Consider the following 22,595-nt stretch of genomic DNA (forward strand, 5'->3'; position numbering starts at 1 on the left):
CAGTAGTCCAGGAGTAGCCTGTATTCGAGCATGGCTGGAATAGAGTAAGGAAGAAATAATGGGAGACTGCCAGGGTGGGTGTGGGAGGGTGGGGTTGCGTGGATTCACAGATCACTGGGTGAACATCGGCCTCTATTGGGCAACAAAATACCCATCAATGGATTGTCAGTGGCAGAGAGGCATGATCTGATTTATGTCTTCAGAAGCATCACTCTTCTATGTCAAGGCACTGACTTACAATCTTAAGATATATTTAACCTTATTTAATCAACATAAAGTTGCCCCTTGAGTTTGGTGTTATTATCTCTATCTCTTTATTTTTTTCTTTACTGACAAGGAAACTGAGGCTCAGAGAGATTAAGTAGTTTTGCCGAGGTCACTCAGCTGATGAGTGGCAGAACTCAGATTTATTCCTAGGTTTTTCTCATCCCAAAGGGCACACAGACTGGGAGAAAAGGGAGCTCTTGAAAGACAAGGGGTTCCAGTGATGCTGAAAAGATGCTGGAAGTAGGAAACAGAATGATGGAATAGACCAGAGAGTCTGGCATCCGATGGCAGGTTCTGCGGGAGAAATGAGCATCAGCAGTGTGGTCTGAGGACTCCCTGTCTCCTAGGAGAACAGGGTCGCCAAGCCAATCTGGAGAGAATGATGGAGGGTGTGATTTGGGCAAGTGGTGGTCGAGGTGCTGGCAGGAGATAATGGAAATGTCCAGTGGGTCCAGAAAGAAGAGTTTGAGAGATGGGGACCTAGAATTTCCCCATTGTGATTATGGTTGAAGCTACAGAAATGGGTGTGCTCTCTGAGGGAACCGAGATGAGAGCCAGGAAAAGTTCTTCCCTGTTGGAGTAAGAAGAGGGAAGGAGAGGGAGAGGAGTAGATGGGAGAGAGGGGGAGAGAGAGATGAGTGAAAAGTCCGGCGTAGCACAGGGCCACAGAGGCCGGGAAGCGGAGAGACTGGGCGAGGGGAGGGTCAAGCCCCGTGGCAGGGGCAGAGGCACGCGGGACCGCCCGCAGGCTGGTGAAGCAGCTGGAAGCGTGGGGCTGGCTGCTAATGGACCGAGACCTCGAGGCCCGGGGCTCAGGAAGGGAGCAGGGTCCAGTGTGCACTCAGGGCCCAGTGCAGAGGAGGAGGTAGGAGGTTCGAGAGAGGACGGCGGAAAAGGTGTTCTTGGGAAGATGAAAACTCACTTCTTTTGGAGATAAACATGTTTACGTATGTCTTGGGTCATTTCTGCCTCGGGTTCAAAAGGGGGATTCCATCAGCACAGAACAGGACCATGCATGTCATCTTCCGGAGTAAATCAGGCCTGAAATGGACCCTCCAAGGGAGCCGAGTCCAGTGGCCGCTCCCAGGGGAGCAGTGGGCAGATCTGTTTCTGTCTTGATCTTGGAGACCAAACACTGATTTCAGCTTTTTCTTTTTCCCTCTTCTGATATCTTTACCTTTCCCTTGAGTAACACCCATTTTTACACTGGTAAAGCAACTCTTTTTTTTCCCCCTGCCCTTTCTGAAAGTAAAACAGCTTGGTGAGATGGCTTTCGTCCTTATTGGTTTCCATAGATAGAGAGGCTTATTTTGTAGCAGCATTTGTTTATAGCCTTAGGGTTAGGCCACTGTTTCTTTTCACATGAAGGTGACTTTTTTTTTAAGAGCAAAAATCTTGCCTAAGTCCACTTCTCGTTATTAAATCCAAAACAACTCCTTTTCATGTTGGGCTTCCATGGCACATTTTCAGCTGATGCTTTTTCCTTTTATTTTACTGGCTTTTCAAATATTTTTATCCTTTAACCTTTTCTAATATGGAAAGTTTCAAGCAGAGGTAGAGAGAACAGTAAAATGACAGGCCGGTGTTGTCAATTCTATCTTTAAACAGTTATCAACAGGCTGCCATTTTTTTGTCTTATGTTTCCTTCCCTTGTGGGTTTTTTATTATTATTATTATTTATTTATTTATTTTGGTCACACCACGTGGCTTGTGTGATCTTAGTTCCCCGACCAGGGATTGAACCCGTGCCACCCTGCATTGGGAATGCAGAGTTTTAACCACTGGACCACCAGGGAAGTGGTTCAGGATGGAGGGGACACATGTATACCTATAGCTGATTCATATTAATGTATGGCAAAAACCATCACAATATTGTAATTATCCTCCAGTTTCCTATAGTATTTGAAAGGAAACCTTAGATTCAAATGATTCTTTAAGAAGAAAAATATGCAGAACGGGCCCTTGTTCCACATTTGCTTTCTGTGACATGCATGCAGCTCTGCAGATGTTTATTCCAGGGGCCCTATTTTACGAGTGAATGAGAAGGCGCCCCTCTTGGAGGTCATGTCCCCTTAAGCCTAGGAGAAAGTGTGGCTCCCCAACCCTGCTGTAGATGTCCAGCCGCCCTTCCCTGGCTCCTGCCAGTGGCCTGTGTCTTAACTGGAACCTTTCTGGTGCAGGACACACTTTGGGACCTGAGACCTCCATGTCAGATAAGCTGAATAAGCTCTAGAGAACCAGGAAAATCCACAGTAGAGGAGGAGACCCTGAGAGTGAGCAAACACTGACCAGCAAAGATAAGCTTGGGAGCAGGCACTGAAACCCCCTCCGTGTCCACATCTTGTTTTTTGGTGAGCAGCTCGGATTTGGTATTGTCCTCGTCATCTCTGTTGATCTGTGGCACCTTTAAGTGGCCAGAACGAATTGATTGGACACCTTCCTCCTGCTGTGTTTTCTTGGAACATGCCTTCTCGCTCTCCCTGGCGTGCTCAACTTCTGGGATGCATTGGAGGCACTGGGTTATAACTGCTGCTTGTCTGTTTCAGGAGGGTGAGGGCTAGGCACCCTCATTTCCTGTCTCTTGCATCAGTCTGTTTGTGAGAGTGTACTGAGAGGTGATTAATGGGGACGCTCACCATGTGCTTACCAACCGAAAGTTCCTCCTGTTTCCTGAAATGCTCTTGGTTTTAATGAATTGTTTGTTTGCTGCCCACAGACCACATGTGGTGTGTGCGCCTCTGTTGTGAACACCGGTCCGCCTTCATGTGGGAGCTGGGCCTGCAAAGCAAAGTCAACACATGATAAGGCTTGAAAGGGTTTCCTTCATCTGAGAATCCCAGCTGACCCAGGGAATTAGACAGCTGTCTGTCACCATAAGCAGAGCCTGTATCCAGAGTCACATCATAGCATTTGCCGTCCTTGACCCTAGCTTTGAAGTTTTGTGGGCAGCATGGCTTATAGCCTGTGGGGTCCCAATGGCTAGAAACACCTCATTGCCTGGGATTTCAGCTCTGTTACAGTGCTGCCGAGTCAGTGGCCTCCATCCACCCCGTGGACTCAGGATTGTCCTTGTGATCTGTGCCCAGGATAAATTCTGTCACTCAGATGACGGCAAATGTTGGGTTGGCCAGACAGTTTGTTTGGGTTTTTCTGTACCATCAAGTGGACAAATCTGAACAATCTTATCAGCCAACCCAATATTAAAATGACTTGAAGGGAAAACTGTGTTTCCTATTTCAAAGGTAATGCCTACTTTTGTAGAAATTTGGGGAAACGTGGAAAAGGTGGGGAAGTCATTTATATTTCCAACAAAGGCAACTTACAATTTAGCACTTTTTTTTACCTTTCCATCTCTTTTTTTTTCTTTTTTTACACACATAGGTTTTTTTTTTTTCTCAGCTGCATTAATATTCTAGGTACAATGTTATTTTTTTTTCTCCTGAACATATATAGTTATAAAACTTTATAAGCCCTTTTAGAAGCTCTAAGAATCTCCCTGCAATTCAGGAGACCTGGGTTTGATTGCTGGATTGGGAAGATCTCCTGGAGAAGGGAATGGCTACCCTCTCCAGTGTTCTTGTCTGGAGAATTCTATGGACAGAGGAGCCTGGCGGACTACAGTCCATGAGGTTGCAAAGAGTTGGACATGACTGAGCGACTTTAGAAGTCTTAATTTTCTGCCAAGTGGACATTCCATAATTTAACCACATCCCTGAACAGTTAGGTCATCTGTGATGCTACTGTGAAGATCTTTGTTCAGAAAGCATTTTATATATTTTGTGTTGTTTTTAAACCAGACTTTATAGATATGGAATTAATGGATCAAAGGGGATCAAGCAGAATGAACACTCAGCTCTAAAGTCATCATATTGCTGGGCCAAAGGGATGTATCCATTTACCATCCAGTCAAATTCTCATCAACAGCAAAACTGCTTCTTAAGCCACAGTTTTGCTTTCCCAATGGAAATATCTAGCACCACGCCAGGTACCTGACCCAGAGATGGTTTAGGTTTAGAAGTCCTTAATGTGTCAGATAGTGACACTGTGACCCATTGTCCACTGTGGGTTGTCACTGTGCTTCCTTGTATGTCCAGCCTCCAAGTCACAGGCTAGTTTCCTGAGAGCAGTTCCATCCTGCCCTCAGCCCTCTCTCCAATCTCAGCAACAGACCTAAGAGCTTGCATGAGTGATGCATCTGTGCATGTGTGTGTGCATGTACTCAGTCATTAAGCTGTGTCCAACTCTTGTCTAACCCCATGGACTGTACCTCACCTGGCTCCTCTGTCCATGGGATTATCCCAGCAATAATACTCAAGTGGGTTGCCATGCTCTCCTTCAGGGGATCTTCCCGACCCAGGGGTTGAACCTGCATCTCCTGTATTGCAGGTGGATTCTTTACCACTGAGCCGCCAGGGAAGCCCGCCGTCCCCCCCCCCCCACCCCCCCCCCCCCCCAGCCCCGCTCCCAAGAGCCTACATTTGTGTTTTTGTGTGAGTTTTTTAAAGTGCCTTCACCTACGTTTTCTCATGTAGATAAATTTATTGGTCCATCTTGTGAGCTGGACCTAGGAACTCTAGGAATCTTGACATTTTAGAATCTGACAACGCCTTTATTGTTCTTTTGCACAGATCCAGTCCTGCAGGTTCCAACACACGTGGAAGAGTAAGTGTTCTAATTTGCTGCACACTTGCCTTTGATTCATTTTCTGTTTTACTCAATCAGTGTTTATGAAGCTAGTTGCTGGGAGCACATGTATACATAGATATTAATAGTAAGTAGAATGAGAATAACTGAGACATAGAAAGACTCATGGGTACTTTGAAAGAAGCCTGCATTGGGAAGAGGGTGGTCAGTTCCTTGAGGGGCGAGGTGGGGAGGCAGGGGTGTTAAAAAGGCTTCTTTGAGATGTAATTTAAGGTGAGTTTGAGCTTAAGCTTCCAAAGTCCTCAAAAGGGCCCAGGCATCTTTGGATCTCTGCCCCATTCACTGTGCTAAACTGTGGAGAGGAGACAAGAAAATGACTTGTTCCTAGAGTGTGTGTGTTGGTGTAAAAGTTTGGATGGCATCTCTAAGAGCCTCAAATGATGCTCTAAACTGGGGAGAGAAAAGATTCAGCCAGGGGTTTCTGCGTGACTGGTCGTCATTCAGTGGTTAGCAGGTTAGCGTCACAAAAGAACACCTTGAACCTGCTCCCTGAGAAGCAGCGGGTGAGAACCCGGCCCATCCCCTAGGCAGCTTCTTTCTCATGTCAAGCTGTCAGTGTCTGCTTTTATTGCCTCCTAAAAATAAATGTTTGTGAACACCAAAGACACATTTGTTCTCCCTGTTTAGGTACCATGCCATGCTATTAAACATTAATTGTTGAGGTCCTGTATGTGCAGCTGACTTGGAAACTGAAAAGCAGACTTGCTGGGTCCTTTTCCCCTATTGTACCTTTAGCCAGTGTGCTCTGACTAAATGATGATTTACTCTTCTGTGTTTTTGGACTAGTTTTCCACTGCAGGTTGTCTTTTTTTTTTTCCACACCAAGTATAGTATAGACCAGGGGTCCCCAGCCTCTGAGATCTAATGCCTGATGATCTGAGGTGGGGCTGGTGTAATAATAATAGACATAAAGTGCACAATAGATGGAATGTACTTGAATCATCCTAAACCATACCCTCCCCCCTACCCACCACCCCACCGTCCATGGAAAAATCGTCTCCCGCAAAACTAGTCCCTGGTACCAAAAAAAGGTTGGGGACCATTGGAGATTACCAGAAGGATATTTTATTATCTGTGGCTAAGATGAAAAAGAAGTGGATGGAATTGTTTTATGCACACACACCCCTCCCTACCGATCATGGTTTGGCCTGGCTTTGGTATTTTACTCTGTGCCCTGGGCTGTAACCTGTCACTGATACTTCCTGCTTGGTCTGCAGGCCTGCCTTCCTCCCAGATCCCAACGATGGCAGCCTGTACACGCTTGGGGGCAAGAACAACGAAGGCCTGACGGTGAGTGTATTTAGCTTCTTGGTGCTCCGGAGGTTCTAGACCACTGACTTCAACCACAGCTGTACATCAAGATCTCCTGAGAACTTACAAAAATTCTGGGAATCTGAATCAGGTGGTTCAGACTGGCACCTGGGCAGAGGTGTCTTTTCACAGCTCCCTCGATGAGCTTTTAAATGTATAGCCCAGAGTTTAAAAACACTGATCTGTACTAGCAGGTTCTCAGGGCTTACCCAGCACACTGGAAGGATGTGATATCCTTTCAGGAACAGGACTCACTTTATCTAGTGATTTATTATTATTATCTTTTTTAAAAAAATTTTTTGGCCACCTGGCATGCAAGATCTTAGTTCTCCGACCAGGGATCAAACCCATGCTCCCTGCAGTGGAAGTGCAGTCTTAACCTCTGGACCACCAGGGAAGTCCCTAACTTTAGTGATTCTTAATTTGGGGGAGCAGTGTAGTTTGCAACACTGTACACTCCCCCAGTAGACATCCCCTTGGTGGGGGTGGGTGGGTTATATTCCATTCCCACCTCCATTTGAGAATAGACCAGTGGTTCACAACCTTAGCTGCACATTGTAATAACCTGGAAATCTCTAAAAAAATACTGTCTAGGTCCCAATCCTAAAGTCCCCATTTGATTGACCTAGGTTGTCAGGATTTTTTTAAAAAGCTCCCCAGAAAGAGAATTTAGAAATGGGCCCACACATATGGTCATCTCCACAGCAGAGGTGTGGAAAGTGTGCCCAGAGAGGAGAAGGAATGTGCCCAAGGCCAAAGCACCAGGTGGAGGGGGTGCTCCATGAACCCCCACCTTCCAGAGGCTGCTCTTGCCACCACCCGCAAACCGCCTGGTGTGGTTTAGCAGCTCCAAGAACGTGGTTTCCAGCCTGGGCCTCGAATCAGGAGGCCAAGGTGGCCACACTCAACCAGACACTGCAGACTGGAAAACATTCCAGACTGAAAACCTTGCAACAACATTCTAATCCTCAGAAACACCTGGAAGAAGCCCGCTCAGGACAGCTTCTTCAGGGCATACTTTTTTCTGCTAAGGCTTAGTTTAAACATTGGGATGACGGGAAAATCCTCATTATTGGTTCCTTGAAAATTCTGTTGACTTTGCTTTCTTGGCAAGAAAGGTGACAGTTGTCATGATGCAGGTAGCCACGGGATGGTTTCAAGAACACATAATGTTCCAAAAATAAAGTGTTCTGAAACAAACTCGAACCCAAAGAGCTTGTCAGATGTCAGCTGTCAACTCTGAAAGATCGGTTTTTATGATGAAATGCAGTTGAAACGTGGACTGCTCTGAGTTTCTTTTCCCGCACCTACCATAACTTCCTTTTAATACCAAAAAGCCCAATCTTCTTCTGTTTTTCAGTAGGAGAATTCGTTGCTAGAAACAAACCAAAACTTCTCTTCCTTCCCCAAACTCGCCTGTGTTGCCCACAGAGTAATGGCTTCTCTTTTCCGTCGAGCCCGCCCTTCAGGACAGTCTCCTGGTTGACTCTCACTCCGAGGGGTGTTTTCTACTCCCGTCTAAGCAGCTCTGGGACAGTTTTCCAAGACAGGGCAATTCTCCCTCCCCCACCACCCCCCCGCCCCCACCCCCAAGCCTTAGGATTTACAGGTTGTGTAGTTCTCTCCATATTTGTGTGTCTTTTCAGAAAAGGTCAAAGAGCCCCAGAAGGGCTCTGGACTAGAGACTTCCAGGGGGCGTGTCACATAAAAGACCCAGTGTGGCCGGCACCCAGGACCTGGAAGCCAAGGGTTTGCCCACAGTGTGCGGGGAGCCTAGGGTGCCCCCTTCTCCTTGGTTTCCAGTTAGGAAAACTCCGATGTGCCATCTCTTTTTAGCAGAATTGGGTAACAGAAACAGACTGCAGTGAAACTGTAATCATTGCACAAGACCTTGTTAACTTTCTTTTGCTTTGCTTTTTTGTTTTTTTTTTTCCTTTGGTTTGTTTTAAAGAAACTTCCCTTTACGATCCCTGAGTTGGTGCAGGCATCTCCGTGCCGAAGCTCAGATGGCATTCTCTACATGGGTAAGAGTTCCTGACGCTGATCCCTTTTGGAAGCGAACGCCGCAATCTGGGAAGGTGGTGGGTCTGAGAGAGAGGAGATGTGTGTATAGTTATTCCTCTATCCACCCTTCTGGGGAAGGCCTTTCTTGCCTCGGTTGTGCTGGTTCAGGCCAGGATTAGCTGACCAGTTAAGAAAGGGTTCCCCCCACCACCCCACTTGGGAGCAGATCTGACACCATTCATATGGTTACTCATTGAACAAGCTTTCAGCTGCTGTGTTGACCTACCCCTGCGATTTACAGATTGCAACATACCCAGAAGCAACTGGATGAAATTTAAAGTGAATTACAATAGTTGGAGCCAAGAAAGGGAAGCCAGGTTCTGCCTATTAATTATAGGGCTTTCTTAGTATTTCCTGCTATCAGAATAATGGATAAAAACAGCACTTGACAGCTTGCTTAGATAAGCCGCCTTCATACCTACAGGGGTCACGTCTTTCAAAGCATCAGATCAGCTGCTTTTCTTTGACCAGGTTGCTGCCAAAATGTCAATAAAAATGCATTTGTGACACAAAGGAGAGCTGTATTTATCTTGAAAGCATAGTAGTAATAATATCCTGTATTTATAAAGCAGCTTTCTTTCTGAGGAACTGAAAGTGCTTACGGCCTGTTCATGCCTTGGAGGCTTTTTATGTGTGTTTCTGGGTCTCAAGCACAGGGCCTGGCTGGATTTTACATCTTTGTCTAAGGAGACTGGGGCTCTTCTTTCCACACCTTCAGAATGAGGAAGCCCCTGGCCCAGGGATTCAGGGGAAGTGATCAACAGAGGCTTTCTCTGTGCTCTGAGCTGTGCCCGGGCCCCTCTGAACATCTTTTCACCATCTGTAGTCACTGTTGTCTGGCTGATCTTCCAGCTCTGACCAACAATTCGTTACTTAGGGTGCATTTAAAGTTGTGGCAGTTGCCCCGACCCATCCATTAAAGTGGTAGCTGGGTCACGCAGACTGTCAACGGTCCTTGTAGTAACCAGAAGGGCGCCCAGGCCAGACAGAAAGGGATTCTGGCCACAGCTGTTGGGTGATGTTTTATCTCCATCTTCAGATCTTTTTCATATTAAGATTTGTCACTGGGAGCAGGAAGTTAGGATCCATGGACGAGTTTCAGACGTGTGGACTGGCACGTATGCTCCCTCTGTTAGAACTAGGTGTAGCTTTAGCAGATTCAGGTGCCCTGTGAGCTTGCTGGCATCTCGGTACTTGGCTTCCAAGAGTCCCTTGAAATAGGAAACATAGCCAATAAGGTAGGAAGAGTCGAGTGAGCAGAGAGAAGGCTTGTCTTTGGAAGACAGACCTTACAAAACAGAAACGTGCACATCACAGTGAAGGTGTTGACCTTCAGGCAGGAGCTGTGTTTATCTTGAAATCATAGTGGAAATAATACCCTGTATTGGGCTTCCCTGGTGGCTCAGTGGTAAAGAATCCGCCTGCCAGTGCAGGAGACACGGGTTCCATCCCTGATCCGGGAAGATCCCACCTGCCTCGGAGCAACTAATCCCGAGCACTGCAGCTATTGAGCCTGTGCTCAAAGCCCAGGAGCTGCAACTACTGTAGCCCATGTGCTCCAGAGCCCATGCTCTGCAGCAAGAGAAGCCACTGCAATGAGAAGCCCGTGCACCGCAACTAGAGAAAGCCTGCACGCAGCAGTGAAGACCCAGCACAACCAAAAATAAATAAGCAGATAATAAAATCATTAAAACAATACGGAGTGTTTATAAAAAGTTTTCTTAGGAACTTGCCATTACCAGGATGCCCTGGTGTATGTAACCATAGGTTTGAGTTTTGCTAATTGTGTTGTTTAGCTACGCTGTCCCCCAGTTCATACCTTATAATCAGCTGGCCGAGAGGAGGGGTGTAGCGTGTGGCTGAGGAGTCACTTACTGGTGGAGGCCGAGATAGCTTTGGCCTCATTAGCACGTAGTTGCCACCAGCTCTACTGCCCAGTCACAGTTACCAGCTAATTAGAGTTATAAAATAGTGTCTGTAGATCCTCTTTACATGAGGGCTCATTAGTAGGGATGTTGAGATGTGTGAATGATGGTTACCAGGGAGATGAGCCCTGGGTGCATTTCTGGATTTATATAGATCCTAGTCTATGGGAAAAGGTTTGTCTTAACAGGCCAGATTTTTCATCTTTAATGCTACTCATCAGAGCAATAAAATCTGTGCATTATTATGTTATTAGGCGTGGAGACATTTTTATACGACGACTAGGTTATTAAGTTGTTACAGAACCCAGTGGCCCAAGAAGCTTTATTATCTGCCCATTACCATTAACCTGGTCACCCACAGAGCATCAAATAAGTGTCTTCAACCTCATGAGAATCTCAGGCCTGTTTCTCAGCTCAGAGAGCATCTTGGGCTGCTGATTTGGTGGGGATATTTTTTTTTCCATGTTGGGTGAGTGTTAACCACCACGTGTCCTTGTGACCCTGTAGGTAAAAAGCAGGACATTTGGTACGTTATCGACCTCCTGACCGGGGAAAAGCAGCAGACCCTGTCATCAGCCTTTGCAGACAGCCTCTGCCCATCAGCCTCTCTGCTGTATCTGGGACGAACAGGTAAGAAGGAACCATTGATCGTGTACAGCCTGCCTGATTGTGAACAATGACCTGAAATAGCCTTCCCTTGGGGTCTCTGCCTCCAGGCTTCATTCTCTGGAATGCACCCAGAGCAGTCTGGTCCACACACAGGTTTACATGTTGTTCCCCTTTATGATACCCCCTAGGAGCTCCCTGTTGCCCGAGGATTATGAAGCTCCTGTGATACAGCCCCCACCTTTGCGGCTGCCTGCTCTCAGCCTCAGCTGTCCACACCACCCATCGCTGGCCCTTTTTAGGCATCAGCAGCCTCCCCACCGCACCATCTCCCACCTCTTCTCTCTTCAGCCTCCTCCTCCTTCTCAACTCTTGTCGCCAAGCGTTTCTAAATCGTAATTGCCCTCCTGTCTAGACTGTTGGCTTCCTGAGGGCAGGACTTGGTCTTATTCACCTGCCGGGTCTCCACGCCTGGCAGGATGCTGACAGGTGGCGGGGGCTCAGAGGCCGCAGCGAGTGAATGGGGGGGCGGGCGGCCCTTCCCTCCAGGGACCCACCTTCCAAATTTCACAGGTGCCGCCCTGACCTACACCGCTGCTCCATAAGAGCTATGGAACGGACAGCTGAAATAGAGCTACAAGGGGAAGCAGGTCAATGGAGGATCACCTTGAATCTTTCTGAGGCCCTAGAGGAGGGTCTTACAGCTTCATCTTTGATTTGATCTTGACCCCTGAAGCCATTTTTTACTGGAAGCCCACCTGAACCTGATCTTTGCCCCAAGGCCTTTTTCTTTTAATTAATTCATTTTGGCTGTGCTAGGTCTTTGCCGCTGCGTGTGGACTTTCTCTAGTTGCAGCAGACAGGGGCTACCCTTCATTACAGTGCACGGGCTTCTCATAGTGATGGTTTCTCTTGTGGAGCACAGGTTCTAGGGAGCGTCGGCTTCAGTAGTTGCGGTGCACAGCCTTAGTTGCCCTGAAGCATGTGTGATATTAGTTCCCAGACCAGGGATCCAACTTGTGTTCCCTGCATTAGCAGGCAGATTCTTAACCACTGGACCACCTGCAGAGTCCTGCCCTAAGGCCATTTTTTATGTTGAGAGTGTTTTCCAGCTGGAGCATCAGTCCCGGACCCTCTATATTTCCTCTACATTCAACTTGAAAACGGAGTGGTTTCCTCTTTAGCTTATCGGCCTTGTGTCATACCACACGCAGTTAAGAGAAACCATTTGGCGTGTTCTGCATTCTGCCTGGAAATCTCCTTAGTCAGAGCCACACTTGCTTAAATCTTTCTATTTTTCCAGTTACAGCTAGAAGTGGTCTTACTAATAACTGTGTCACCACCACCTAATCTGGGTCATCGTTTTCCACTTCCATCAGCTGTTCCCTTACTGCTCCTCCAGCCTCCATCTGCCTCCCAGTCCCAAAGTCGGTGCCGCGTGTTTTAGGTTTCTGTTACGGCACCATCCCACATCTAGGTACCGACTTCTAATGTCCGCTCTCTGTTGTATAGTAAACCACCTGAAAACTTAAGTAGCTTAAAACACCACCAGGACATTGCTCATGATTCGGGAGCCTTGAGTTCAAGGGCACAGCATGGGCGGCCTGTCTCTGCTCCACAGGCTGTGGGCCGGGTTCACTCATGCGTTCAGGACTCCAGCCTCCCATGGCCTCTCTCCCCACATGGACAGCCTGGACTTTCTCAGACGCCACTTGGGGAGGGTCTGTCTCTTGTGATTTAGATGAGGTCAGCACCCCCGCAGGTGTCGTGGCCCCTGCAGGTCACAGGCCGCTGTGTGTTCCCCTCTCAGAGTACACCATTACCATGTACGACACCAAGACCCGCGAGCTGCGCTGGAACGCCACCTACTTCGACTACGCGGCCGCGCTGCCCGAGGACGACGGGGACTACAGTGAGTAGGCCGCCCCAGCCTCCCTGGCATGGCGCAGTCGGGCGGGCACTTATGCCCTGTGGGGAAACGAGGGTTCCAGAAAGCCGAATTTCCTTTTAAGACCTTCTTGGTCACCAGGTTTTGGACTTCCCGTGGACTTGTAGTAAATACTTAAACAGTCAGTGGGGTTTTTGTTTTCCTTTTTTCTTTTTGGCTGTACCACGTGGCTTGCAGGATCTTAGTTCCCCTACCAGGGATCGAACCCTGGCCCCTTGCAGTGAAAGTATGAGTTCTAGCCACTGGACTGCCAGGGAATTCCCTTTTACTTATCTATTTTTTAACAGCCAGTGTGTAAGGCAGGGGCCTGAGTGAGAAGTATGAAGGGAACCCAGGTAAAACAGTGGCGAGTTTACCCCGAGAAGAGGGAGAACACACTTCGTGGAGTCCCTCTATGTCGCAGGAGTTGACTACAAGCCCATGGGAAGCAGAATTAAATGTCAGTTTGATATGAACAACCACCTACATAACTGTGGCTCATTCCCAAGTTATTTCTGTATGAAGCATTCCCCCAACTCAAATGAAAACTAAAAGCCAGTTTTGCCATCTTAACACTGGTACCCAAAAGTCTGACAGATGTCCTCTGGGGTCTCCGGCGGCCAGTGTCAGTGGTCAGCCCTGACTGTCCAGCTTGACTGGTAGCTTTGAAAGGATGGCTGTAAGATGCCAGGTTCTCAGGATCTCCTCTGGTTCCCTTCTCTGCACTATTTACTCCCATTAATTGTGTGTGTATTGTGTTAGTCACTCAGTCGTGTCCAACTCTTGCGACCCCATGGACTGTAGCCCACCAGGCTCCTCTGTCCATGGGATTCTCCAGGCAAGAATACTGGAGTGGGTTGCCATTCCCTTCTCCAGGGGATCTTCCCGACCCAGGGGTGGAACCTCTGTCTCCTACACTGCAGACAGATTCTTTACCATCTGAGCCACAGGGAAACCCACTAACTGACTCAAATTACCAAGTGAAAAAAGAACACCGCCACGTGAGAGGGTGACCCTGTCTCCCGTTTATAAACCAGGCAGCTCTCTCTGTCGTAGAGCCTGAGCAGATTCATTGAAAGCCAGTAGAGTTGTTGGGAGGCATTCTGAGAACACTCCAGAAGGCCTGTTTCCTCTGGCCGGGTGACTGCAGCTTGGCAGGAGCACGGAGGATGTGGTTGCAAGCTGAGGTGAGTCTTGACACGCTGTGTTTATCTGATTCGTACAGAGATGTCCCACTTTGTGTCCAATGGCGATGGGCTGGTGGTGACGGTGGACAGCGAGTCTGGGGACGTCCTGTGGATCCAAAACTATGCTTCGCCCGTGGTGGCCTTTTACATCTGGCAGCGCGAGGGTCTGCGGAAGGTGATGCACATCAACGTCGCCGTGGAGACCCTGCGTTACCTGACCTTCATGTCAGGGGAGGTGGGGCGCATCACCAAGTGGAAGTACCCGTTCCCCAAGGAGACGGAGGCCAAGAGCAAGCTGACGTGAGTCCAGAACTAGGGGTGGAAAGGGCGCAGCCATGACCCTGGCGTTCTGGTCCTGTAGCAGTGTACTGTACCATGAACTGGGTGCCAGGGCATGGGGCAGACACCCCTGAAGTCATGAGGAGTATAAACAGCCAAGAACAGCTTGTTCAGAAACCTCGGAATCTTAAGAAGTAGGCACCCCTGGATACTTCAGATTCTTGAATATTAAATACATTGAAATTATGGGTGCTAGGGTGCTTAGTCATTCAGTCCCGTCCAACTCTTTGCGACCCCATGGCCTGTAGCCCACCAGGTTCCTCTATCCATGGGATTTCCGAGGCAGGAATACTGGAGTGGGTTGCCATTTCCTTCTCCAGGGCGTCTTCCCAACCCAGGGATCAAACCCACATCTGCTGTATCTCCTGCATTGCAGGCAGATTCTTTACCCGCTGAGCCACTGGGGAAGCCAAAATTATGGGAGGATATAGGAAAGAGACTGCCAGTGTAACTGCAGTGCAATTAAATCTATCTCTTGTGGTGGGAATACGGGAGAGGTGGTTTATTTTTTAACTTTCTGTATTTCCCAAAAAATTTTTTGTAAGTTGTATTTGCTTTAAAAATCAGGAAAAAAGTGTCAGAGTATGTGTGTATCTAAGACTCAGGCCTGTGTTCTCCACCCCCACCTGTGAATAGCCTGTAAGGCTAACTCAGCTTAGCCTTGCTGAACCTCAGTTTCCCATTTTGCCAAGCCATGGAGAAGATCAAGTGGGTGTGTAATGTTCCCTGAGTTCATAGCACTGTTCAAATAAGGTGTTTGTTGAGAGAGGTGTAGAGAATTTAGTGGGTGACCCACCCCCCAGCCTGGCTGTTGATAGTAACCCTGGTTAGCAGGGTCTGGACGTGCAACCTCGTGTTTTCACACTCATGACGACCACGGACAAAGCCAGGTCCCCTCCCCTCCTCAGTGCCCCCGACAGGGACAGACCACCCACCAGAAGTCTCACCCAGTTGAAATTTCCTGTGCAGCCCCTTTGCTTCAGGCGTTCAGATAAGACTTTTCTCCAGGCTTCTGTAGAACCTTTATCTAGAATCTTTGGGTGTCCACAAGTCATCATGGTGGGGATTCTGGTGGCAGGTCAGTCATCAAAGCATGCTGGCCGGGCCGTCTTAGAGGCTGTGGGGTGGCTGCACGCACTCCAGCCTTCTGTCTCCCCGGGTGATCACTGCTCAGGGTCCCTTCTGAGGGCAGACCCACTGGGGCAGACCCGCCACTGGCGAATGAGGAAACCCGGGCTGCAGGCAGGTGGCCCGTCACAGGCGTCAGTGACATCAGGGCCGGTGGCCCTGCTCTCCTCAGGCCCAGGGCAGTCCCCCTGCCTCTCACCCTCTCCACGCATGCTCAGAGCTCGGGGGTTCATGTGCTTCTTCCTGGGGGCGGTAGTCAGGGCTGTGACTCTCCCCAGAAAGCCCCCTTTTGTGGGTCCAGAGCTTAAATGACAGTGGAATGCATGTATCTGTTTGTTTGCTCCTAGGCCCACCCTGTATGTGGGGAAGTACTCCACCAGTCTCTATGCTTCCCCCTCGATGGTACACGAGGGCGTCGCCGTTGTGGTAAGTCCACTCTGGGGGCTCGGGGGTGGGGCTCACGGAGGCAACCTCGAAGCACTCCTGTTCCATTTCAGCAAAGAACAACTGAGTTATATACAAACATCCTGTTAAGGACACAAAACACACATCCTAAATCCTCAGAGATAATTTGTGCACGTACCATGTTCTACCTCATGAGCAGAGTCTTCTGACTAAGGCAGCCTCCTGGGCCTGGGAAGCCCCGGTTACTCCCCTTGGCTTTTGGATTCAAGTCTGGACTCCCCAGCTGGGGCTCAGGCCCTCCGCAGGCCAGCCCCGCGGTGCCCGTCCGCCCCGCAGCCGGTGTCACTGTGGGGACTGCACCGTTCCTCTCTTCCCTGAGTTCCAAGAGTTTCCTGTCCATCTTTCTCGGCCCTTGATCAGGCTGCGCCTCACACTTTGATTGTTCTGTCTTCCCTTTTCCTCCTCAAATCCTGAGCATCCTTTGGTGACTGGTCCAGGCTCCTTCAGCCTTGCCAGTTCGCCTCAAGCGCCCCGTCTCTGAGAGTCTGAGGCATCACCGTCTGGGACAGTGTTTGAGCTGTTTGGTTGGCATCTCCTGTCTTCCCAGTGAGTCTGTCAGCTGCTCGGGGCAGGGCCTGCCAGGGTCCAGCGGTGCCCGAGCCAGCACTGGGCTCGCAGCTGGAGTGTTCGCACCCCGGTCACTTGTACCATGTGTGAATTCCATCACTTATATCTGCTTGTCACAGTAGCCTCATGGAATTCCACACACACCCTTCCTGTTTCCCTGTTCCTAGATTTAAAGAGATGTCCGCATTTCAAAAGACGCCCAAGGAACTTCCCTGGCGTCCCAGTGGTTGAGACTTCACACTTCCCCTGAAGGGGGCACAGGTTCGATCCCTGGCCCAGGAACTAAGATCCCACATGCTGCACAGTGTGGCGTAAATAAGTAAATAAATAAATAAAAAGACAGCCGAATTTTAAAAGACATCAGGGCAGCATTGTCATATCCTAGGGGAAGGGCTGCTCCTGCCCCGTCTTGGGGACTTTGAATCCCGCTCTGCCTTCCCAGAGTTGGTGATGGACAGGGAAGTCTGGCGTGCTGCAGTCCATGTGGTCACAGAAAGTCGGACACGATTGAGCGGCTGAACCGAACTGCCTTCCCAGCCAGCTCCGCGCAGGAATACTGCTGTCCTCCTGGCCGCCCCTAGCCTCACTCCGGTCTGTCTTCACAGCCCAGGGGTAGCACCCTTCCTTTGCTGGAAGGCCCCCAGACCGACGGTGTCACCATCGGGGACAAAGGGGAGTGTGTGATCACGCCCAGCACGGACCTGAAGTTCGACCCCGGGCTCAAAGGGAAGAGCAAGCTCAACTACCTGCGCAACTACTGGTTGCTCATCGGTAAGTCAGCTCCTCGGGGCACCGGCGACGACCTGCTGCCTCCTTGTGGCCGAGAGACGACATTACCAGTCACAGCGCTCAGCTCTGTGCTCGGTGCCTGTCCACGCTGGTCTTTCAGACCGCGGACTATTTCACCCCCAAGGAAAACAAAACAGGCTAGCTGTATTACCAAGTCAGTTCTCAGAAATCATTTGACTAATGTCCCAAAACTCCAGTACTAAATATTGCAAGCTCTGTGCGCTGATCTGACATGTGCTGGATGTCTGTGCCAGGCACTTTGGAATATTTCCTGATTTCCCACAAATGACCCCTTTGCAAGGTCGGCTCCCTTGTTATATCCAGTTAAGAGTTAAGGAAGCAGGCATCCTCTGTGGAGGAATTTACTTGGGAGTTGGTGTTGGGTGAGCAGGAGGGGTTGGAGAGGAAAGAGTTGAAGACCCTGGAGGGACTGAGGGTGGAAAAGAGTCAGAGGCTGGACTGCGGTCCAGGAGCCACAGCAGGCAGAAGTCCCGGGGGTGTGGGATGGTCCCTTTTCCCTTCTCTTCCGTTTCTGTTGCCATCCCTGATGGCCCCCAGGCTTGGAGGCCCCTGTGAGTCAATGTGACCGAGGAAGGCAGAGGTGACAGGAGCTGTTGGTGAGCATCACAAGTAATTAGAGCAAGACAGTTTTCTTGATCAGATTTGCCCTTCCTGTGTGGCGTCCACTCCCCGATTCTGCCGTCTCCTGCCCCAGAGGGGGTGCAGTACTGGGGCTGATGAACTTTCTCCCCACCATTCTCTCCCAGTGCTCATGCGGACTGGGGCCAGGGCAGAGAGAGGTCAGACCTGGGGCGCCGGGAAAGGGAAGTGGGGCCGCCTAGGAGCCTGCAGACCCGGGAGGCAGCCAGGCAGTGGCATCTGGATGGGGGATTACTCTAATTGCTTGGGAGGCTCGCCAGAGACACAGCTCCTGTCACCTCTGCCTTCATCGGTCACACTCACTGCCTTCGGGTGTCATATGCCCGTTTACTCACCAAGGGGGGACGTAACTGGGCATCACAGAGAGAAAGCTAGATGTCCTGGAGCCCCCACGCATCCCTTTACCATCATCCAGGCCTTGTTGTTCTTTGTTCATCCTGACTCCTTGTTCCATTCTTCTTCTGGTTATTACTTTTACCAAATCATGGGTAGAGAAGATAACAAAATAATTCTACCCTTTTTTCTGAATGGATGTAGTTTGGAAAGCATGTTGAGAATGGGCCCAAGGTGGAGGAAAGAAAGAACTGATGGGCAGAGGCCGTTAATATCACAGGGCCCCTTGGTTTTATAAAGCAGTTACGGGTTGCATTGACTGTCTACCAGTGGTTAAGAATGAAAAAATTATTGGAAACTGGGCTTTCCTGTGGGTCCAATGGTTAAGAATCCGCCTGCTAATGCAGGGGACATGGGTTCTGTCCCTGCCCCAGAAAGATCCCACGTACCTTGGGGCCACTAAACCTGTCTGCCACAACTGCTGGAGCCCTGTTCTCTGCCACAAAACAACCCATCACAGAGAGAAGCCCATGCACTGCCCCCACTCCCCACAACTGGAGAAAGCCCACGCGTGGCCACAAAGACCCAGCCCAGCCAAAGATAAAAAAAAAAAAAAAAGTTACTGGAAACTGAGGAAATATATATGTGAGACCATGAAAGATCCAGAAAAAAGTCTTCATGGCTCTGTTGGAAAATCAGAAGACCAGGTCCTATTTGCACAGAAATGTTTCAGGATCTCAGTCAACGTTCGTAGCACAGCAGGTTCAGAGTGCCCTCCGTGATGCTGCTAAAGGCTCCACTAGGGGAAGGCCTGTTTATAAGGACTGTGGGCGGAAGAGGGGATTTGGGCTCATCACAGAGTGTTGGGTGGTACCTGGCCAAGGGACAGGACTTGGAACCCTGAGAGCAGCAGGCAGAGTGCCACAGTTCAGGGTGGCATGTGGAGGGGCAACCTTACCCTCCTCTTAGCTTGAGGGTCTGCTGTTCGCAAGCCTCATAGGTACCTGGAGACACTCCCGGGTCAGATCCCTGGGCCCCACTGGCAAGTGTGAGCCAGAGGTCTGAGGCAGGCAACCAGTTCAGGAAATCCTGCCATCTCAGTGTTCCTTGAAAGATGAGGGGAACTTATGTGGCTCATAACAAACCTAGGCTTCCCTTAATGAGCAGTGTTGACGGTGTAGAGAACTGACCTAGAGAGAGAGTTCAAGGGGATTTCTCCAGATGAGAAGTATACATAGTTCAGACTAGTTCTTGGGGGTTTCCCTGGGGGCTTAGATGGCAAAGAATCCACCTGCAATGCAGCAGACACGAGTTCAATCCTTGGGTCAGAAAGATCCCCTGGAGAAGGGAATGGCAATCCACTCCAGTACTCTTGCCTGGAGAATCCCATGGACAGAGGAGCCTGGCGGGCTGCAGTCCATGGGATTGTAAAGAGTTGGACACGACTGAGCGCGCGCGCGCACACACACACACACACACGCGCGCGCACACCTTGCTCTGAATGTGTCCTGGACATCCCAGTCCTTCTCATGACAGGACCACGTCTTTGCTCCTTATTGTGAGATTCAGAATACTGCATGCGTGGCCTTCGAAGGTAAGAGCTCTGTCTTGGTGGAGTTCCTCCGGTCCCCAGCTCTCATCGAGGGCGCCTCTCTGGGTGGCGACTGATGTCTCAGTTGGGTGTCGAGTGCGGCCACCGCGTGGGGAAACCGTTCTCATTAGAGGCCATGCTTTCTCTGGCAGGACACCACGAAACCCCACTGTCTGCGTCCACCAAAATGCTGGAGCGCTTCCCCAACAATCTGCCCAAACACCGGGAGAACGTGATTCCCGCCGACTCGGAGAAGAGCTTTGAGGAGGTGAGTGGGGACATGGACTGTCAGGCACCGGCGCCCGAGTCAGGAGCTGGGGGATAAGGCATCTATCCTGCCTTTAGGACCCGCAGTCCACTCAGGAGGGGAAGGGGTGCAGTGGAATCCACAGCAGACAAAGTGCGGAGGGCCGACGGCGGGGCGGGGGCCTGTGGGCGAGGCGGTGGGCGTGCTGGAGGGAAGCAGGCAGAGGTGACGGCCCAGAGCGGGGTTAGCCCTGCATGTCCAGCTCCGGGGCTGAGGAGACAGCCTGACGGGATTGTAGGATGCCCGGCAGGGAGCCGTGGGAGACATGGTCAGGTGACCATGTTCCAGGCGGGGCAGTGAGGGGAGAGCTGGCAGAGACAGCAGGTGGGAGACTGAGGAGTTCTCAAGCCAGGCATGGCCTGCTCTGGCCGCTGTGTCTGGCGGGGACCCAGGGCGCCTGCTGAGTGGGTGTGGGGCACTCGGGAAGCCCGCCCGACTCGGCCCAGGTCGCCCTCCTGAGCCCCAGGATATGAAGCCTGCTCTCAGGCTCTCAGCAGGAAGCAGACGACCACCCAAACTAGGATGATTTGAGGGGGGTTTCCTTCACACCATGGGCAGTTCTGGGGTTCTCAGAGCATACTTGAGCCTGAAGCCAGTGGGGAGGGAGTGGAGCCTGGGGCTCCAGCGAAGACACTCCAAGACCCACAGAGCTCCAGCCCTGTCTCATCTGCTGGTGGACGCCAGGGGGCGGGGAGACCATCGCTCCGCCCATGTGCGCAGCCTCTGGGGTGCAGGGTAGGTGCGGAGGCTGCAGGAGGCTGGGAGCTGGGGGTCGGGGCCCAGAGGTGGGAGCTGGGGTCGGGGCCCAGAGCTGGGGGCTGGGGGTCGGGGCCCAGAGGTGGGGGCTAGGGGTGGGGGTCCAGAGCTGGGGGCTGGGGGTCGGGGCCCAGAGGTGGGGGCTGGGGGTCGGGGCCCAGAGGTGGGGGCTGGGGGTGGGGGCCCAGAGGTGGGGGTGGGGGTCCAGAGGTGGGGGCTGGGGGTGGGGGTCCAGAGGTGGGGGCTGGGGGTCGGGGCCCAGAGGTGGGAGCTGGGGGTGGGGGTCCAGAGCTGGGGGCTGGGGGTCGGGGCCCAGAGGTGGGGGCTGGGGGTGGGGGTCCAGAGGTGGGGGCTGGGGGTCGGGGCCCAGAGGTGGGGGCTGGGGGTGGGGGTCCAGAGGTGGGGGCTGGGGGTGGGGGTCCAGAGGTGGGGGCTGGGGGTGGGGGTCTAGAGCTGGGGGTGGGGGTCCAGAGGTGGGGGCTGGGGGTCGGGGCCCAGAGGTGGGGGCTGGGGGTGGGGGTCCAGAGGTGGGGGCTGGGGGTGGGGGTCTAGAGCTGGGGGTGGGGGTCCAGATCTGGGGGCTGGGGGTCGGGGCCCAGAGGTGGGAGCTGGGGTCGGGGCCCAGAGCTGGGGGCTGGGGGTGGGGGTCCAGAGCTGGGGGTGGGGGTCCAGAGGTGGGGGCTGGGGGTCGGGGCCCAGAGGTGGGGGCTGGGGGTCGGGGCCCAGAGGTGGGGGCTGGGGGTGGGGGTCCAGAGGCCGTTTGGGCTTGGCGGATACTGCAGCCCTGCCGGTGAGGGTCCTGTGACTCAGAAGGGCCTGTGGGCAGGGCTGGAGAAAGGGGAATAACTGGCTGATGTGGGGTGGGGGGTGCGCTGTGATCATATCAAATTCACATTAGAGTTTTAGGTTTTTATTCAGAGAGAAACGGAAAGAAAATAACATGGACGTTTAAGATTCAGGGACATGCTGAGTTGTCCCTCGTCTTCGGAGGCAGCCAGATTGGAGAGGGACCAGGGCCCTAAAATCTGCATCTGATTTTGATCTGAGTGAAGCCCAGCATATTTGTTATTAAACCCTACTAGCAAAAGTCTAAAAAGAAAATTAAACAATACCCTTGATCTAACACCCAGAGATGGTTGTCATTGAGATTTTCCTATATAATCGTTCCATCTTGAGCAAAGAGTCCTTTGAAAGTCCATTATAATACTCTAACGTGCATTTGTCTGGTATTAAGACTAACTTTTAAAAACAAACACACTTGAGCAAATATAACCAAATGAGTGGTGTTGTCTCTGGTCACATGGTCAGCACACATTCCTCAGCTGCCAGCAGCCAGGCCACCCACACACCCCTACAGACAGCGGAGGGCCCGAGGGAGGGGGAGGGAGGTGTGAGCACGTGGGGGGTGCCAAGGAGGCTGTGTGTCCATCTCATCCAGCAAATAATTGTAGCACGCCTGGACAAGTAGATGTCCCAGAACAAATCAATGCATTTTTCTAGAAGTCCTACAGTTTCTGAAGAGTTTGGGCAAAAACTCCACTTTATCTGAGTTAATTTGGGGCTTAACAAAGGACCCTAATGCTTTTTAAAAACTTTGAAATATAGTGGACTGTTTGAATAAGTGTTTTTGTGTTTGGAGTCGCACTGAAAGTTTACAAGCAATGTTGGA

The 22,595-nt window shown here is 51.0% G+C and overlaps 1 protein-coding gene across 2 annotated transcripts in view; it reads left to right on the forward strand.

Annotated features, from left to right (window-relative positions):
• ERN1 (endoplasmic reticulum to nucleus signaling 1) overlaps positions 1 to 22,595 on the forward strand; it is an 82,145-nt gene that overhangs the window by 40,877 nt on the left and 18,673 nt on the right. For both annotated transcript variants that reach the window (XM_070479792.1, XM_070479793.1), the window contains exons 3-11: positions 4,896 to 4,929; positions 6,189 to 6,261; positions 8,234 to 8,306; positions 10,779 to 10,901; positions 12,688 to 12,789; positions 14,030 to 14,291; positions 15,806 to 15,884; positions 17,096 to 17,261; positions 20,016 to 20,131. In XM_070479792.1, coding sequence (XP_070335893.1) covers positions 4,896 to 4,929; positions 6,189 to 6,261; positions 8,234 to 8,306; positions 10,779 to 10,901; positions 12,688 to 12,789; positions 14,030 to 14,291; positions 15,806 to 15,884; positions 17,096 to 17,261; positions 20,016 to 20,131 — 1,028 coding nt within the window. The remainder of the gene's footprint in view (positions 1 to 4,895; positions 4,930 to 6,188; positions 6,262 to 8,233; positions 8,307 to 10,778; positions 10,902 to 12,687; positions 12,790 to 14,029; positions 14,292 to 15,805; positions 15,885 to 17,095; positions 17,262 to 20,015; positions 20,132 to 22,595) is intronic.

The sequence above is a fragment of the Odocoileus virginianus genome, chromosome 17 (assembly GCF_023699985.2).
Source record: "Odocoileus virginianus isolate 20LAN1187 ecotype Illinois chromosome 17, Ovbor_1.2, whole genome shotgun sequence".
Lineage (NCBI taxonomy): Eukaryota > Metazoa > Chordata > Mammalia > Artiodactyla > Cervidae > Odocoileus > Odocoileus virginianus.